The sequence below is a fragment of the Pygocentrus nattereri genome, chromosome 28 (assembly GCF_015220715.1).
Source record: "Pygocentrus nattereri isolate fPygNat1 chromosome 28, fPygNat1.pri, whole genome shotgun sequence".
Classification (NCBI taxonomy): domain Eukaryota; kingdom Metazoa; phylum Chordata; class Actinopteri; order Characiformes; family Serrasalmidae; genus Pygocentrus; species Pygocentrus nattereri.
Window position 1 is genome coordinate 15746526 of NC_051238.1, and position 16958 is coordinate 15763483.

A 16958-nucleotide genomic window follows, 5' to 3' on the forward strand; every position below is an offset into this window, starting at 1 on the left:
CTCATTTAATTGTCCTGTTCTACCTTAAATGTACTGCTGCACTATTTAAGGTGGAACGGGACAATTCGAACGAGAAGCAGGAGAATGAGAAGTGACTTCAGCTTTACGAATTGTTGCAGATTAAACGTAAGTGTCACGCATTCAGCAAAGGAGACGGACTTCATCTCCCAGAGTGCTATGGGAGACCACGTGACCGATCACGTGCTATTTGACTCTATGATAGGAGAAGACTTCAATCCCCAGTATTCTCAGACTGATCATGTGGTTTCCCCTCGCACCTATCAGCGATCTCAATCGCCTGATTATTTAACCCTTACACCTGAGTCTCATATACTAATGGGATATTTAAGCGGGGCCTCAGGTTCAGGTATTGTTTAGGCAATCACTGAGCATTCTCTTATACCCATTGTTCTGTGTTTTCTGTGTTTCGACTGTTGGATTAGTCTACCTGTTTCTGATTTGCATTTTGCCCCTTTGGTACTGTTGCCTTCTTGGATTGCGTTGTGTTTTGGATTTCTGGACTGGACTTTCTCTGTGAACTGTGTTTTCCCCTTTGACCATGTGGATCATTAAACCACCTCATCTTACCCACGAGCATCTACGATTCTGTCTGCACATTACAGTAAGTTATCATGAAACCAGCTGAATGACTAGAAATGCAAATAAGTCTGTTCATCTCCAAATTAATGATGCTCGTCTCAAATCTCTCTCTTTGCGGTTTTGTTCTCTGCATTGCTGTGTGTCCAGCAGCCTGCGTATCAGTCTTTAGTGTTAAAGGTTGGTAAATTAGCAGTTCTACATTAACTCCAGTGTTTAAGATCATTTATTGTGAAAACTGTGTTAGAACGGTGTGTTATATGATAATATGATATATGTGATTTTACAGTAAAGGAGGATTATGATTTTACCTAGAAATCTAGTTTTGCTGTGGAGCCTCAGCAGCTCTGCAGCAGTGGAGAGGTTATTCAAGCCTGATTCTCACCCTAAACAGAGTCAGAGTCAATGATGAGAATTTTCCGGTACAGTTAGTTACAGTAGAGAGGCACTCCAGGAGACTGGTAAAGTTCATCATGAACTTACCTTTAGCCTCTCAGACTTCAACTTTCTTTTACGCTCGCACTCCAACAGCACCAGCTGGCAAGGCCCAGCAGCACCAGCCTTGGGTGAGCAGCGCAGACAAAGCGGAAGCAGGGCAAGAGAGGTGGGCTACATGCTAGGCTAAAGGCTGCTGCTAGCTAATGTTCACTCCCTCAAGAACAAGCGGGATGAGCTGAGGACCAGAATAACAACTCAGCAAGAGATCAAAGTGCGGTGTGCTCTTATCCTCACGGAAACCTGGCTCTCGTACAGCACGCCAGACTCGACGATCTAGTCAGAAATGCACTCCGTCCACCGCGGGGACCGCACGGCAGTGTTGGGGAGTAACAAAGGCGGCAGTGTCTGCATCTATGTGAACAACAGGTTGTGCCAGACATAAAAACTGTTGAAAAACACTGTTCAGCGGACTTAGAACTGCTGATGGTGAAGTGCAGAGCCTTTTATCTGCCTAGAGAGTTCAGCTCTGTGTTTATTCTGGCTACTTACATCCTGCCATGCGTGAACTCGACCATGGCTCTAAGGCTGCTGCATGATGCCATCAGTAAACAAGAGACTGCACACCCAGTCGCCGCATTCATTGTTGCCGTCAACTTCAACCAGTGCAACCTGAGGACTGTCCTCCCCAAGTACCATCAGCACATGAGCTTTCTGATGAGGGAGAGTAATATACTCGACCAAGATTACAGCAATGTGAAGGGGGCCTACAGGGCCGTGCCTTGGCCAGACTTCAGACAGTCCGACCACATCTCTGTGTTCCTCTACCCAGCATACAGACAAGTCCTCAAGCAAGCACTTCCAGTGAGTAAGACTATGAAGAAACTGACTTAGTGCTTCAGGACTGCTTTGACAATACAGACTGGGATATGTTCAGAACCGCTGCTATGAGAGAGGACTGTACTGTTGATCTAGAGGACTGTGCTTCTGGGGTAACTTGCTACATCAGCAGCTGCATTGAAAGCGTTGTCCCTACAAGGTGTTGCAGAAAATACCCCAACCAGAAACCCTGGATAAACCGTGAAGTTTGGTCCATGCTACGTGCTCGCCATGATGTATTTCTCTCAGGAAACACTGAAGATTACAAAAGGTCCAGATATGACCTGCATTGATCTATCAGAGAGGCCAAGAGACAGTATAGGCTGAAGTTGGAAGGCTACTACACCACCGTGGACTCCCGGTGCATGTGGCAAGGACTACAGCACATCACCAACTACAAACAGATGAGTAGGGCGGTCACAACCAGCCACACTACACTAACTGATGAGCTAAATGAGTTTTATGTTCGCTTTGAGGCCCTCAACCCTGGCCAACCGAGAGACATTATGGCCACACAGAACACATGACTCACTGTGACATCAGTGGATGTGTGCAGTACCTTGAAGAGAATAAACCCACGGAGAGCAGCCGTCCCAGACAACATCCCCGGGCGTGCACTCAGGGTTTGCTCATCAGAACTGGCTGACGTGTTTGTGGACATATTCAATCTGTCCCTTGTGCAAGCTTTTGTGCCATCCTGCTTCAAGTCCACCACCATCATTCAGTTTGCACACCCTCTTCAGTTTGCACACCGTCGGAACAGGTCCACAGACGATGCAGTGAACACGGCTTTTCACACAGCCCTCACACACCTGGAGGGCAAGGACACATATGTCAGAATGCTCTTCATTAACTACAGCTCAGCATTTAACACGGTCATCCCACACAAACTCTCAGAAAAGCTCCTCACCCTCGGAATGACACCTGCCCTCTGTAACTTGGTGAGTTAGAGTCGGCAGCTGCACATCCAGCACAAGAACAGTGAGCACAGGGCTGTGTGCTGAGCCCCTTTCTGTACATGCTCTTCACTTATGACTGTGTAGCCTCCCAGAACAACACCAGCATCATCACATTTGCTGATGACACTACAGTCATTGGACTGATCACTGGTGGGGATGAGACAGCATACAGGAGGGAAGTGGCTGAGCTGGTGGCCCTGGTGTCATAACAACAATCTTTCCTTGAATACAGACAAGACCAAGGAAATGATTGTTGATCCAAGGAGGAAGCGGGAGCTACACACACCCCTGTATGTTGGTGAGACAGAGGTGAAGAGGGTGAAAACCTTCAAATTTCTCGGCATCCACATCAGCTCTCACCTGGTCTCACAACACACCTCATCATCAGGAAGTACCAGCAGCAACTGCACTTTCTGAGAAGACTGAGGAAATTTGGCATGCCAGCCAAAATTCTCAGCACCTTCTACAGGAGCACAATCGAGAGTGTTCTTACCAGCTCAATCACAGTCTGGTATGGAAACTCTCCAGCGTGTGATCAAAACTGCACATTCCATCTCAGGAGCAGCCTTCCCCTCATTACAGGACAGTTATCACGCCAGGGTCATCAGGAGGGCCCACAACATCATCAGGGACAGTACACACCCCCACCACAGACTCTTCACACTCTTACCTTCAGGCAGACATTACAGGAGTGCGAAGTCCAGGAGTACAAGATTGACCAACAGTTTCTATTCACAGGCTGGTGAATACCTCACTTACTACCTCTTCCTGTTTACACTGTTTACATCTATTGCTTGCACAGAACAATGTTGTTTACTGTTTACATCTATTACTTGCACAGAACAATGTTTACTGTTTACATCTATTACTGCACAGAACAATGTTGTTTACTGTTTACATCTATTACTTGCACAGAACAATGTTTACTGTTTACATCTATTACTTGCTCAGAACAATGTTGTTTACTGTTTACATCTATTACTGCACAGAACAATGTTGTTTACTGTTTACATCTATTACTTGCACAGAACAATGTTGTTTACTGTTTACATCTATTACTTGCACAGAACAATGTTGTTTACTGTTTACATCTATTACTGCACAGAACAATGTTGTTTACTGTTTACATCTATTACTGCACAGAACAATGTTGTTTACTGTTTACATCTATTACTTGCACAGAACAATGTTGTTTACTGTTTACATCTATTACTTGCACAGAACAATGTTGTTTACTGTTTACATCTATTACTTGCACAGAACAATGTTGTTTACTGTTTACATCTATTACTTGCACAGAACAATGTTGTTTACTGTTTACATCTATTACTGCACAGAACAATGTTGTTTACTGTTTACATCTATTACTGCACAGAACACTACTGTTTACATCTGTTACTTGATGCACTTTGTGAACAGCTGCTCTACATATTTGCACATTTGCACATATGCATGTATAACTTTAATTTTATTTCAACTTTGCACATACTATACATTTTTTACTTTTTACTACTGTTTTTAGAGTTATTCTTATATTTTCTTTTTTATTCTCTTAAGATTATATATGATGAATGGAGGAACAGCAAAGTAAGAATTTCATTGTACAGTGTAACTGCCTGTTCTGCTGTGCACATGACAAAACTCTTGAATCCTGAATCTCTTGAATCATCATTAGACAGAATTTTATATTTTATAACATCTTCAAATTTTGGTTCATCAGTATTCTCTCACTACGATACCCAGCATGAATCTCTGTGGTGTCAACCAATCCTAACTGCTAGCTTACTAACCACTAATGTCCAGGTTAATACATACAACCAAGCTAGCATCTTAGTGCCACTAAAAATAGTAGACATTGAGAATATTTTGAGATAAAAATTGTATGGTATGATATTTTGAGAATTAAGTAGTAATATTTAGAGACAAAGTCCTATGGTATGACATATAGAAAATAAAATAGTAATATTTTGAGAATAAAGTCAGAGATTCTCAATAATGAACTTGTAGAATTACGACAAGCGGGAAAGTACCAGGAAAAGCTGCAATATTGTAGCCAAAGGGTTGGCAAAAGGAAGATATCGATCTCTTTGTGTTAATATGAGGAGTTAGTAGAGTTATACTTTCACATCAATTTCTCCCATAAAGAAATACTCCCTGTCTGGCAGATCAGCACCAGATTGTTATTATTATAAGAAACAGCTGAAACGGATGAGAAACTGTTTTGTTTAGAATAAAGAGCCTGAGGGACTTGGAGGAAATTGTTTTGTTGAAGAAAAACTCAGGCAGTGGCATCTACAACCCTATTATAGTTACACCTCTGTGCCGTTCGAAGAGGACGTTTCACAGGAGACAATGAGAGTGATAATCAAAATGATTGATCCCCAAGGAGCAGAACTCCAGTGTGCTTGGCGTCTTTGTCGTCGCCAGTACAGAAACCGAGGCCCCATTGCATTATGCCCCTTAGGAGTTAGCCCACTTTATCCTCGAAATATCACAAGTTTATTCTTGTAACTTTTACTTTACTTTATTCCCAAAATATTGTGATTGTATTCTAAAAAAATACAATTTTATTCTGGAAAGATTATGTCTATTATTTAATTATTAAATAATAGACATAATTAAATATTATGTTTTTTTGTTTTTTTTAAGTGCCCCTACACTGCCATCAGACCAGACTCACTTTACTTTATCAAGATAATGTTTAACATGCATTTTCCACCACAATATGAATACTGTTATAACTGATATTTCTCAACATGTCAGGCCACTTTGATCTTGTTGAGATGACAAGTTGAGATACTGTAGATGTTCTCATTACATTAAGAATGAATGTTCTGTCCACAGGTCAGTATCTGCCTGGCTGCGTTTCAGTGGGTTTCAGTGCACTGACTGGGTCTCTGGCCATTGGTTGTTATGTGTATTGATTACGGAAGGTGTGAAGGTGATGATGTGGCGGTGGAGAGATGGAACCACCGTGACCACTCCCCTCACAGGTGCGAGCTGCTCCTCTGCCTTGATTTAGTGCAGCTGTGCCTAATGAGTAGAGGAGCATGGGCACCTTTAAAACCTTTAAAAAGAGGACACTAGCCTCCAGGCCAAACACACGGCAGAGAGAGTGAGAAACCAAGGGACTCTTTGTATGCTGACGCTGAATAACCTGTCGTGGATTTAAGTTTTGGTTTAAATGTGTAAATAAAGCATGTTTGTTCACTCGCATGGGGTGTATATGTGTGTGTCTCTGAACTCTTGTTGGGTTCCCTGGTCAGTGCGTGCAACCACCCCCCCCCAAGCCACCGCCCCCGGCGAGCCACAATGTGCTGTAGTTTAGTCACTGTGGTCAGTGTAGAGGTCAGTGTGGAGGACAGGTAGATTATACTGCTGATGGATGATGGTGTGAATGTGTAGATGGTAGTCTGGCAATGGCAGAGAACAACTGCCTTGACTGTCTTTTACTTTGTCTTTAGCTCTTTCTCTCTTTCTATTTTTGTCTTTCTCTCTTCTTCTTATCCTTGCTTTCATTTTCTCTCTTTTTCTCTTTCTCTCTGTCTATTGTTTATCTTTCTGGCTTTCAATCTTCAGTTGTGCTCTCTCTCTGTCACTTTATATTATCCCTCTCTTTTCTGCTCTTTTTTCTCCCTTTCTTGTTCCCTTTCTTTCTTTTTCCCACCTCCTCTCTTTGTCTCTCTTTCATTTCTTTCTTTTCTGCCTCTCTCCTATCCTCATTCTCTCTCTCCCCTTTTTCTCTCTCTTCTGCTGCTTTTCTCTCTTTCTCCTTCTTTCTGTTTGTAGTTTTCAGAGCCTCCTTGTTGTTCTTTCACTGCTCTAATCTTCTTTTTCACCTGTAAGTTGTGGCCAAGACTATTTACTCTCTATCTTTTTTATTTATTTTCCTGTTGTGGGTTTTTTTTCTCTCTCTGTTAAAGGAAGAGAAGTTAAGCTCTCAGACTGAGACTAATCTCAGCATATCCTCCAAAAGCACACTGAATTGGAGAATGGATTTTCATGCTTGGCTGTTTCTCCGCCCCTGTGACCACACACACACACACACCCACAGGCTGAAGTGTGTGCAGTAGAGATGGTGTGTGTGATATGTGTGTCAGTACCCTCTGGGCTGCCACACACTTTGATAATTACCACAATAAATCTGCATAATTTCATGTGTTCTCATGGCAACATGGAGACCACCCTGAGTGTGATGAATCGCCCCCGTTCAAAACATCCAAGCTCAACTTTCACTCTGTATCTCTCCCTCTCTATTTCTCTCTCCACTTTGTCTCTCTCTCTCTGTCTCTCCCTCTCTTTGTCTCTCTCTCTTTTGTTGTCTCTCTTCCAATCACTGTCTCTCGTTCTCATCTGTTTTCTCTCATCTCTCTACTTTTTCTTCCGCTTCTGTCTTTAACTCTCTCTTTCAATAACTTGCTCTTTCTCCCACTTTCTCTCCTCTCTTCTGCTTCCTCTCTCTCTCTCGCTCTCTCTCTCTCTCTCTCTCTCTCACCCTCTCTCTCTCTCTCTCTCTCTCTCTCTCTCTCTCCCCCTCTCTCTCCCTCTCTCTCCCTGTCTGTCTTTTTGTCTCTCTCTGGCCCGTGTGTGTGTGTGATTGTGTCGTTGCTGTTGTGAAATGTGAGCATGTGTAAATCTGCGCTCCTCTGTGGCCTCCTCTTCAAAGAGCACGGCTGTCAAAGCAGTGGGGTCTGGGCCAGGCAGGAGACAGCGGAGCCGTTATTGAGCGCGCTGACTGTAGACGCACTCACTGCCAAACGGAATAAAATATCCCGGCTGCTTCCGAAAGCACAGAGTTGTTTGGGTCTGACAAAAGGGGCCTGTCTCTCCATATGATCAGTTTACAGAGGCAGGCACATGTGGATTCTCATCACACTCTCCTTCTTTTCAGATTAGACACTCACCGAGCATAACGGCTGCTTCTGTTTACATTTCCACAGATGAGCAGTTCAGATAAACCTTTATTAGGATAAAAACCCTTAAACTCTTCCGATGCTCGAGTGTCTTACTGTAAAATAATAATGTCCCTCTGAATTCAGATCTGTGTCGTTCTCTATTTCAACCTGTAACACATCATTTCCAACAAATCATCAGAATAAATAGTACTGTCATTTTTACAGTCATCACCTCCCTTACATAATTTGATGCCCAGACATTTCTGTACAAATTATATATATATATATATATATATATATATATATATACATGTATGTAATACTTGTATATGTATTCATATGTACTGTATTCATTCAATTTATTTATATATTTATGCTTATATTTATATATATATTTATGCTTATGCTGACTACTGAGATTGAATTATTATTTTTTTAACAACATAGAATCTTTGGATAATCAAGTGTTGCAAAAAAAATATTCAGTTTTGTATCAGGGAGTTGTGCAAAAGTTTTTGTTTGTGGTCAAGTTACGTTTCTATGATTTTCTAGGTGAAAATAAGTAGACATTCTCCACAGAAGACACATCTGCACAGGTTCATGTTTTATTGCAGTTTCAGTTTATTTGCTGCGTTTAACATGTTGAAAAAATAAAAGCATATTACATATATACTTATACATATTATACATATTACATATATACTTACTTATATTACAAATGTGGTAAAACTTTTTCACAGGCCTCATTCCATGTTTTATTTATTCCCAGCATGTTAAATTCAGCAGATAGACAGTAACAATGTATTAAAATGTGTGGACGTGTTTTCCCTGTAGAGGAAGTTTACTTCTCCACTTAGAAAATCACTGCTCGTCAATCAACCTGCATTTTTGCATCCCACTTAGCTTATTAGCACCCAGACTTCGTTAATATGCATTTTAAGGAGTGGCACTGTTGAGGCACAGTAATAAGATTAAAATGAATACGTAAATTGATCATTTTGCATTTCGATTGATTAATCTGAAATGCCTCCATGAGCCTGGAAGAAGTGTGTGATTGAAAGGTCAGTGAGTTGGAAGCACGATTACTGAGAGAATTTTCCAGATTTCTCTCTCAGAATTGTCATTAAAAGCAGGCTTCTGTGTTTGTGTCATCATATCTCTTTTTTTTCTTTGTTTGTTTATCCGACGATCTTTAGGTAATTCGAATTGCATTGATTTTTTTTTCCCATGATTTCCCAAGCTGCTTGGGCCACACATCCTCCGTCAGCACTTCTAGTTCTTCTTTCGACATCTTTTTAATGGCAGGTGTTAGCAAATCAGAAGCAAAGCTATTTAGCCTGTGTTGATTACATTTTAAGTCTTAAAGTACAGTTTTAAAAAGGTAACCTGCTACCACAGACACACCCAGAATTCCATGGTAAACTAGAGAAGTTGAGCTTTTTGATGATGTTATTGTGTATACACCTAGTAAATATGGCTGATGGTGTCAGAAAGTGTGGGTAGGTGATGTTTCAGTAGTCTAAGATGCATCACAGATATGGAAAGCACAGCTGTAAAGGATGAAAGCGAAAATGTAATGTTGATTTTTAGACATGTTCAGATTGAACATACTGGGCCAGATTGATAAAATGCAGTAGAAGATTTACTGTAATGTTAAGAGCAAATTGTGTGGCAGTATCACATTTGCTCACTCATAAACAGGAATAAGTAAGGAGTTTACTGCTTGCATGGTATGAGGAACTGCTGCATATTTACTTGATCTAAATACAGCTGTAGGGATTTATAACACGACACAATCCCACACAAAATAACACCTGAACCACTCTGATGGTCATTTTTCCAAGCATGTCTGATCACACGTGCAGGGAATCAACAAGTTCTGCATGTTCACCCACTCAACTGATGAACCAGTATTTAAATACACATTCTGGTCTGCTTGGACTGAGCATCATGGGAAACCTTCTCACTGTTGTTGTAGAGGAACACCTGGAAAATTTCAGATTTCCACTAAATTTTGCCATAAGAAATACAAATTGAGGTTTTACAGGTGAAGACAATATTAAGAGATTCCTCTCACACTTTCAGCTGGCACTGTAGTTAGAATGGCCTTGTGGTGCAAAGACGTTTTGATGAGAGTCTGATTACGTGTTCAAAATGATTCCATTTCTAAAGAATTTTACAAAGGAACTCAACTTACAAATGTAAAATGTCATTTTTACTAGTAAAAATTCATTTATTACTAGTCAAAACTTCATTTTTACTAGTTGAAATGTACATTTTTAACATGTGGAAAAATAATTGCCACATGTTAAACCTTAATACATTTTATTGAAAATTGATAAGTTTTTGCAAAAAATTAGAATTTTCACCAATGAGGAATGAAATCTTACATGCTAAAATATAATTCCTACAGTTAGAATGTGAACTTTAGGATGTTATTTGTTTGATTTCTGATTTTGTTTTCGAATTGCATTGATTTTTTTTCCCCGTGATTTCCCAAGCTGCTTGGGCCACACATCCTCCGTCAGCACTTCCATTTCTTCTTTCGACATCTTTTTAATGGCAGGTGTTAACAAATAGGGTTAGTCAGGGTTACAAATCAGCAGCAAAGCTATTTAGCCTGTGTTGGTTACATTTTAAGTCTACAGTTTTAAAAAGGTAACCTGCTACCACAGACACACCCAGAATTCCATGGTAAACTAGAGAAGTTGAGCTTTTTGAATAACATTTGAGTTTGATGTTATTCATGTCCTTTTTTTTAGTATGAACAACATTTTCTGAGTAAGAAATTTTGTTCTTTGATTAAAAGTTCATTGGCTGCGACTCTTGGTAAGATCTGTGAGCTTCTTTCTCAGTGGTTTGTGCTACATTTGCTGCCATGCTTACATTTTCCACACTTTGAGTTCAAATTTTGCTGCATCTTTACCAAAAATTCACTATAATTTGTGAACATATCTTTCCTTACAGTTTGTAACTCTTTTTCTGAGAGTTTAGTTTTTCCTTTTTTCTTTCATCTTATCCATTTGGGCAGCCACCCGGAGCATTGCTTGGCATGTGTCTTTATATGGAAGACCTCATTTACAAGTAAACGTTGATTTGAACCCATGAAAACAACACAGCGTTAAAAAGTCACCAGTGCACTGATCACCAATATTAACTTTAATCATTTTTATTTCCTGTGCCGCTTGCTTTGTGTGCCGTATCACTGTTACTGCTGAGTTTTCTGAATCTGGCCCACTGTGTTTTTGCAGTGAGATTCTCTAAGATACAGAAGCTGAGCTGTTGGGAAGTTAAGAGGTTTCCTTGTTTATCTCCTGTTGTGCACTAGCACCTTGTTTCAGAGCCTTTTGCTGCTTGACCGAAAGCATGAAGTAGCTGCTGATAACAGCTCCTCTGATGTGCGTGCTCTGATGTGTATGTAGAATTGATAGGTTTGTGTCTGAAGATCAGTTTTCCTAATGTTTTGTGTGTGTGTGTGTATGTGTGTTTTCAGGATGCGGGAGCGGGACATGCAGAGTGTATGTGCGTGGCTGCTGCTGCTGACCCTGGCCTTGCTGTCCCTGTGGGGTCGGCTGACTCTGGCCTCACACCGCACCCACATTGGTAGGACAAAAGTTACTGGCTGTAGTGTGACTTTAGATAAAGCACTAATCGTCTTAGACTGTAACATATCCAATGTAATCCTATGAAGGTTTAGCACTTTTTGGCCTTTTTATTGAGTTCATGTGAATATAACTATAGATAGATAGATAGATAGATAGATAGATAGATAGATAGATAGATAGATAGATAGAGCTATTAAAACTTAATAAATATGCATGTGAAAATACTGTTGTGCATGTCATGTCCAGTAAATGAACCGAGTGAATATACATTGTTAATGATAACTTATATTAATAGATGCATATGCATGGATACATAAACAAAGTGTCAGTGCTGTATGCAATATGTATAGATGTACAAACAAAATGGCAGTGCATAGGAAAGACTACAGCTGTATAATGTCCTGTTGGTCTTAGTGAGCCTGTCCTCTTAGTAGCTCAGTATACGATAATGTCCCTGCACAGTGACGATGTGTTGTACAGTGTGATCTCTGTTGGTACAAACAATCTCCTATACTGTTCTCTACTACAGCTGTGCTATTCTGTTTGACCAGTAGGTCAGAGGGAGTGTGATGTGTTGTCCAGGGTAATACAGACTGATCGTGAACAGATCTACTGTTCATTCAGTCTAGCAGTGCTTGTGTTAGCTATAATATATGATATATATATATATATATATATATATATATATATATATATATATATATATATAATATATGACCTCATAAGACAACATATATTAATTATTTTTATTTTTTGCAGTATATGTTATTATTTGTATTTATTCTAATGTTAAACAGTATTTTTACTGGCAAACACTTTCCTTTCGAAGATTCAGGCATATGCAAAAGTTTGAACACCCCTGGTCAAATTAAGTTTTGTTGATTTTTTTTTTTTAGGTTAACACATTTCTTTGCCGTGGACAGACAGAGAATTTTTCCTGAAAACGTTCACTTATTAGCACATATTGAAAAAAACTGTAATTCAGTTAAAATATAAAATGTGCCTTAACTTTTGCGCAGGCCATTTTGTATGCTTATGTTAAATTTAGCAAAGAAACAGTACTGATGCATTGATTTTTGCAGGTGTGTTCTCTGTAGAGAATTATTTTGACTGAGAAAATCAACAAAACATATCATTTTTCCTGGGCATCTAAACTCAAAATAGCTTTAAATCATTTTCTTGACTGACTTATGTGATGTAACTTAATAAATATTTCAGTTGCTGAACACAGAAATTCAATATGGTATCAGTATAGCAAAAATAAATAAATAAGAAAATAAAAAATAAAACACATCTGTGAATTTAAATTGAATTGCCAAATTAAGAAAAAAACTGCTTGTAACCAAAAAGCGCGAGTGACCTTTATTTTTTTATTTATTTCAGAGTTCTGGTGGTCAGACAATGCAGCATAGGCATTTTAATGTATATTGACTGAAAGCTAAAATGGAGTTAATATGGAATTTGAATGTGCATTTTGATATCTCAAATCATTATAATAAGGTTTAAATCCTAGACACTGTGGATGGTCTCAAATGGATTAAAGTGCTTTTTAAAAGCTGCTGACTCATGCAGGTATGAGAAGCAATTTTGCAGTGTGATTGTACAGATAATCTAGGGTTGTTATTATTACAGTATGAAGTGGATCATCTGTGGAGGAAGACAGTCAATGGTTTATAACTGAATGCATTCATAAACATTTGTGTAAATAGATTGTTATTTGGTCATAATGTCTTATGGTCTTCATCACCCATTACTCTGTCAGTTTAACACTTTCTGGGCTTCTTCTGCAGCAGTACCTGTTCCTCTGTGTGTTAATGCCTTACCTATCAAATGCTAAAGGTGACATTTTAACTGTGGAGAAATTGCAGCCTTTATTGAATTGGATTTGTGCCTCAGTCTCGTTTTCTCCAGCCTGCTGTGTGAGTTGGCAAGTGTTTGTAGATGTGTGTGTGTGTGTGTGTGTGTGTTAGGGTGATGTTTATTTCCCTCATTAGCTGGGTTATAATTTCCATCTGTGTGTTTGCTGTCTGAGTGCTGCTCTCTGATGTCTGATTTCTGATTGGAGGAGCACTCACTGAACCTTAAGAGTAAGCCAATCAGAGTCGAGCAGCGGCAAGGAAACAGCTAATCAGATAATTACCTTACAGATCGGAGCAAGGTAAGAGAGTCTCACTCCAATTTCTTTTTCCATCTCTCTCTCTCTCCCTCTCTCTTTCTCCCTCTCTCTTTCTCTCTCAGGGTTATTGGTTTTATTGAGAGGACACACCCCATAAACAATGACCTACACCAGTTATGATGTTACAGGTCATGTCTGTGTGTGTGTGTGTGTGTGTGTGTGTGTGTGTGTGTGTGTGTGAGCGAGAAAAATAAAAAGAGATACAGAAAAGAGAGACTGACAGAGGATAGAGAGAGGGGGAGAAAGAATGCAGAGACAGGGAAAGAAAAAGGCAGGATATAGAGGAAAAAGAAAGAAGGGAAGGAGAGTAACAGAGAGGAGAGAGGCAGAGAGAGAGAGAGCAGAGGCATATTGGGAAGAGGGACCAGGAGAAAGAGATGGGGAGAGGATAGAAAGATTGAGATAGAGAAGGCATAGAGAGATACAGAGAGTAAAGGAATAGAGGGAGAGAGAGAGAGAGAGAGAGAGAGAGAGAGAGAGAGAGATGGAGAGATAGTGAGACAGGAGAGAGGGAGATGGAAAAAGGGTAGAGAGGCAGAGAGAAAAGAGGAGAGAAGAAACAATTTATACTAAAGAGAAAGAGAGAGAGAAAGAGTGGGTACAGAGAGACAGGGAAAAAGTGAGAGGCAAGGGAGAAAAAACCAAACTGTACAGAGGGTGAATAGAAAGAAGAGAACAACTACTGAAGGGCAAAAAGAAGAAAGGGACATGAGAAATGGAGAGATAGAACTGCAGATATAGAGGGGAGGGGGAGAGAGAGTGAGAGAGAGAGAGAGAGAGAGAGAGAGAGAGAGAGACAAATGAGGCTGTCATGAATTGTGAACAAGGAAGAGGAACGACTGACTGGATGACTGGAGTCCTGAGCCCCCTGGCCTGCTGTGTCTGTGTGGTGTGTGTGTGTTTGAAATATGAGGCTCGTTGTTGACGTGTCCCAAATGCACCCATCCAAATATTACATTCACTATATAGTCGGTGTCACACAATCAATGATGAACAAAGTGTGTGTGTGTGTGTGTGTGTGTGTGTGTGTGTGTGTGTGTGTGTGTGTCTACAGGGTCTGGTGGTGTATGATGGTCAGTGTCAGGCCCTAAGCATTTCTCACACCACTGTCCTTGCCTCTGCTGTCCTCCTGCCCTCCACCTCCTTCCTCTCTGTACCCACTGCTCCCTCCTTTATTTATCCAGCCTGAAAGAGAAGAGAGAGAACCTGGCTACCATTGATTAGAGATGGCACACTGCCAGTTTTCTTTTACAGTTCCACTGGTGAAACTTTGAGAATTCTACTGGCGCAGATCGGATTAAGCCTGCTAAGCTTTAAAATGAGCTTGTTTTAATGGAAACACTTCATTAATGATGGCCACCTGAAAGTGCTGTTCTCAAACTGCTCAAACAAAACACTTGACTAGCCAGCTCATCGAGTGGCGTGACCTCTGATCTAGCACAAGCTTTTCAGTCATTCCACAAATGTTTAGCCAGTTCTGTAGAAAAACCCTCAGCGGATCATCACATATCTGCTTTGATCTGGATCTGATATCATTGCTGTTGTAACAAAACCTCCATTTTTGTCATTTTTCATTTTTTGACATAATTTGAAAATGGCTGCATAATTTGAAAATGCACTGTGTCAATTTCATGATGAATGGACCAAAATAAACAGCCCAAAATGATATGGAAAAAAAGTCACATTAAAAATAAAGCAAGTTTTTTTCCTTTTCCTGTAAAGTTACTATTTTGGAGATACAAGGTTTTGTTCCAACAGCACTTAAAAAAGATGGTTCTTTAAGAATTCTTAAGTATAGCCAATGCTTCTTTAGAACCATGAGTTCTATATAGAACCATTTCATGCTTAAATGCTTCTTTGCATGGTGATATGGTTCTTCAGATTGATGGAGAATATGTTGTACATGATTCTGTACAGAACCTTTTTTTTGAAAATGATTCTATATAGCACTAAGAATGGTTCTTCTATTGCTAAAAGCTTGACATTATGACCACCTTCAAAAAATACAACATACAGCATATTCTCTATTAATCTGAAGAACTGAAGAACCATTTCACATGCAAAGAACAATTTAAGTATATAATGGTTATTTATATATAGATAGATAGAGAGAGAGAGAGAGAGAGAGAGAGAGAGAGACTTGAAATATGTCAGGGAAAAATTATCATAAAAAACAAAACAAATAAAGTAGAAATATCACATACCATCCAAATGTGTATAAAATTAGACTTTTATCAAAGGAATTGTAACAGTTTGAGGTCATGCCATCTACTTTTTTCACTTCATACTTTGTTGTGCTACAATTCTGTGATATTTTACACTTAATGACCTTTAAATGTATGTCTTGTGTGCAGCCACATTACTGTGGGCACTTTGAAAAATCACCACTGCACTTCAGTCAAACAAGATACAGTTTCTCCTGAGATTTTTAGAGATGCAAATCTGCATTCACAAACTCCCACTGCGCTCTCGTGCTCTGATAAGATGACACAGCCCCTCCTCTTCACAACAATCACGACATTCTCAGCATGGCATACAGACCAACAGACACAACATTTTCCCTTAAAAGGTGAGAACCGACATCTCACCCAGCATGGAGAGGGAAAAAATGCCCAATCTCATGAACACATGTACATTTGCAGTCACAAACTGAAGTCAAAGGCATGACAGCTTACCGAACTTAACCTTGCTTATAAACCTGCTCCACTGGCCTAACAGATGAATCCAGTAATATTAATTTGAAGTATTTACTAAATTCATCACTATTCAACTGGAACAGACAAAGTAAAAAAGTTACCTAAGTGTCTGTTAGAAGTTTTGTTTGTCCTAAGTCTGCATGTACAATTGGAAAGTGTTGTATTGAATCCAGACAAAAAGCCATCAGTTAAAGGACAGTCTCTGCTAATCTCTACTAAAGGCTACTAATGAAGTAAATGTTTTTACATAAGACATTGCTACATAATGACTGTGTAATGGGGAGCGAGGAGGCGTCCACATATGCGGAGATAAGCAAGATTTATTATGGGCAAATCCAAAATCAGGGTCGAGACAGTCCAGGGTCAAAGAGCCAACATGGAATGAATGGGGGGCAGACATGATAGACCATTTACATTTATTTGGCTGACGCTCTTGTCCAGAGCGACTTACAATTTGATCATTTTACACAGGTAGGCCAAGGTGGTATTAGGAGTCTTGCCCAAGGACTCTTATTGGTATAGTGTAGGGTGTTTACCCAGGTGGGGGATTGAACCCCAGTCTACAGTGTAGAAGGCAGAGGTGTTAACCATTACACTATCCCAACCAACAATAAACAATAAGCAGGTTCAAACAACACACAGTAACCAGAACAACCAACACAGCAGATAACATAGACCAGCCAACGCAAGGGGCAAACACAGGGCTTAAATACATA

At 39.9% G+C, this 16958-nt stretch overlaps 1 protein-coding gene across 1 annotated transcript in view; it reads left to right on the plus strand.

Moving 5' to 3' along the window:
* Positions 1 to 16958, plus strand: part of si:ch211-254n4.3 (uncharacterized protein LOC100003386 homolog) — a 172503-nt gene that overhangs the window by 100898 nt on the left and 54647 nt on the right. Inside the window, exon 2 of the mRNA XM_017693495.2 lies at positions 11259 to 11368. Coding sequence (XP_017548984.1) covers positions 11260 to 11368 — 109 coding nt within the window. The 5' untranslated portion in view covers position 11259. The remainder of the gene's footprint in view (positions 1 to 11258; positions 11369 to 16958) is intronic.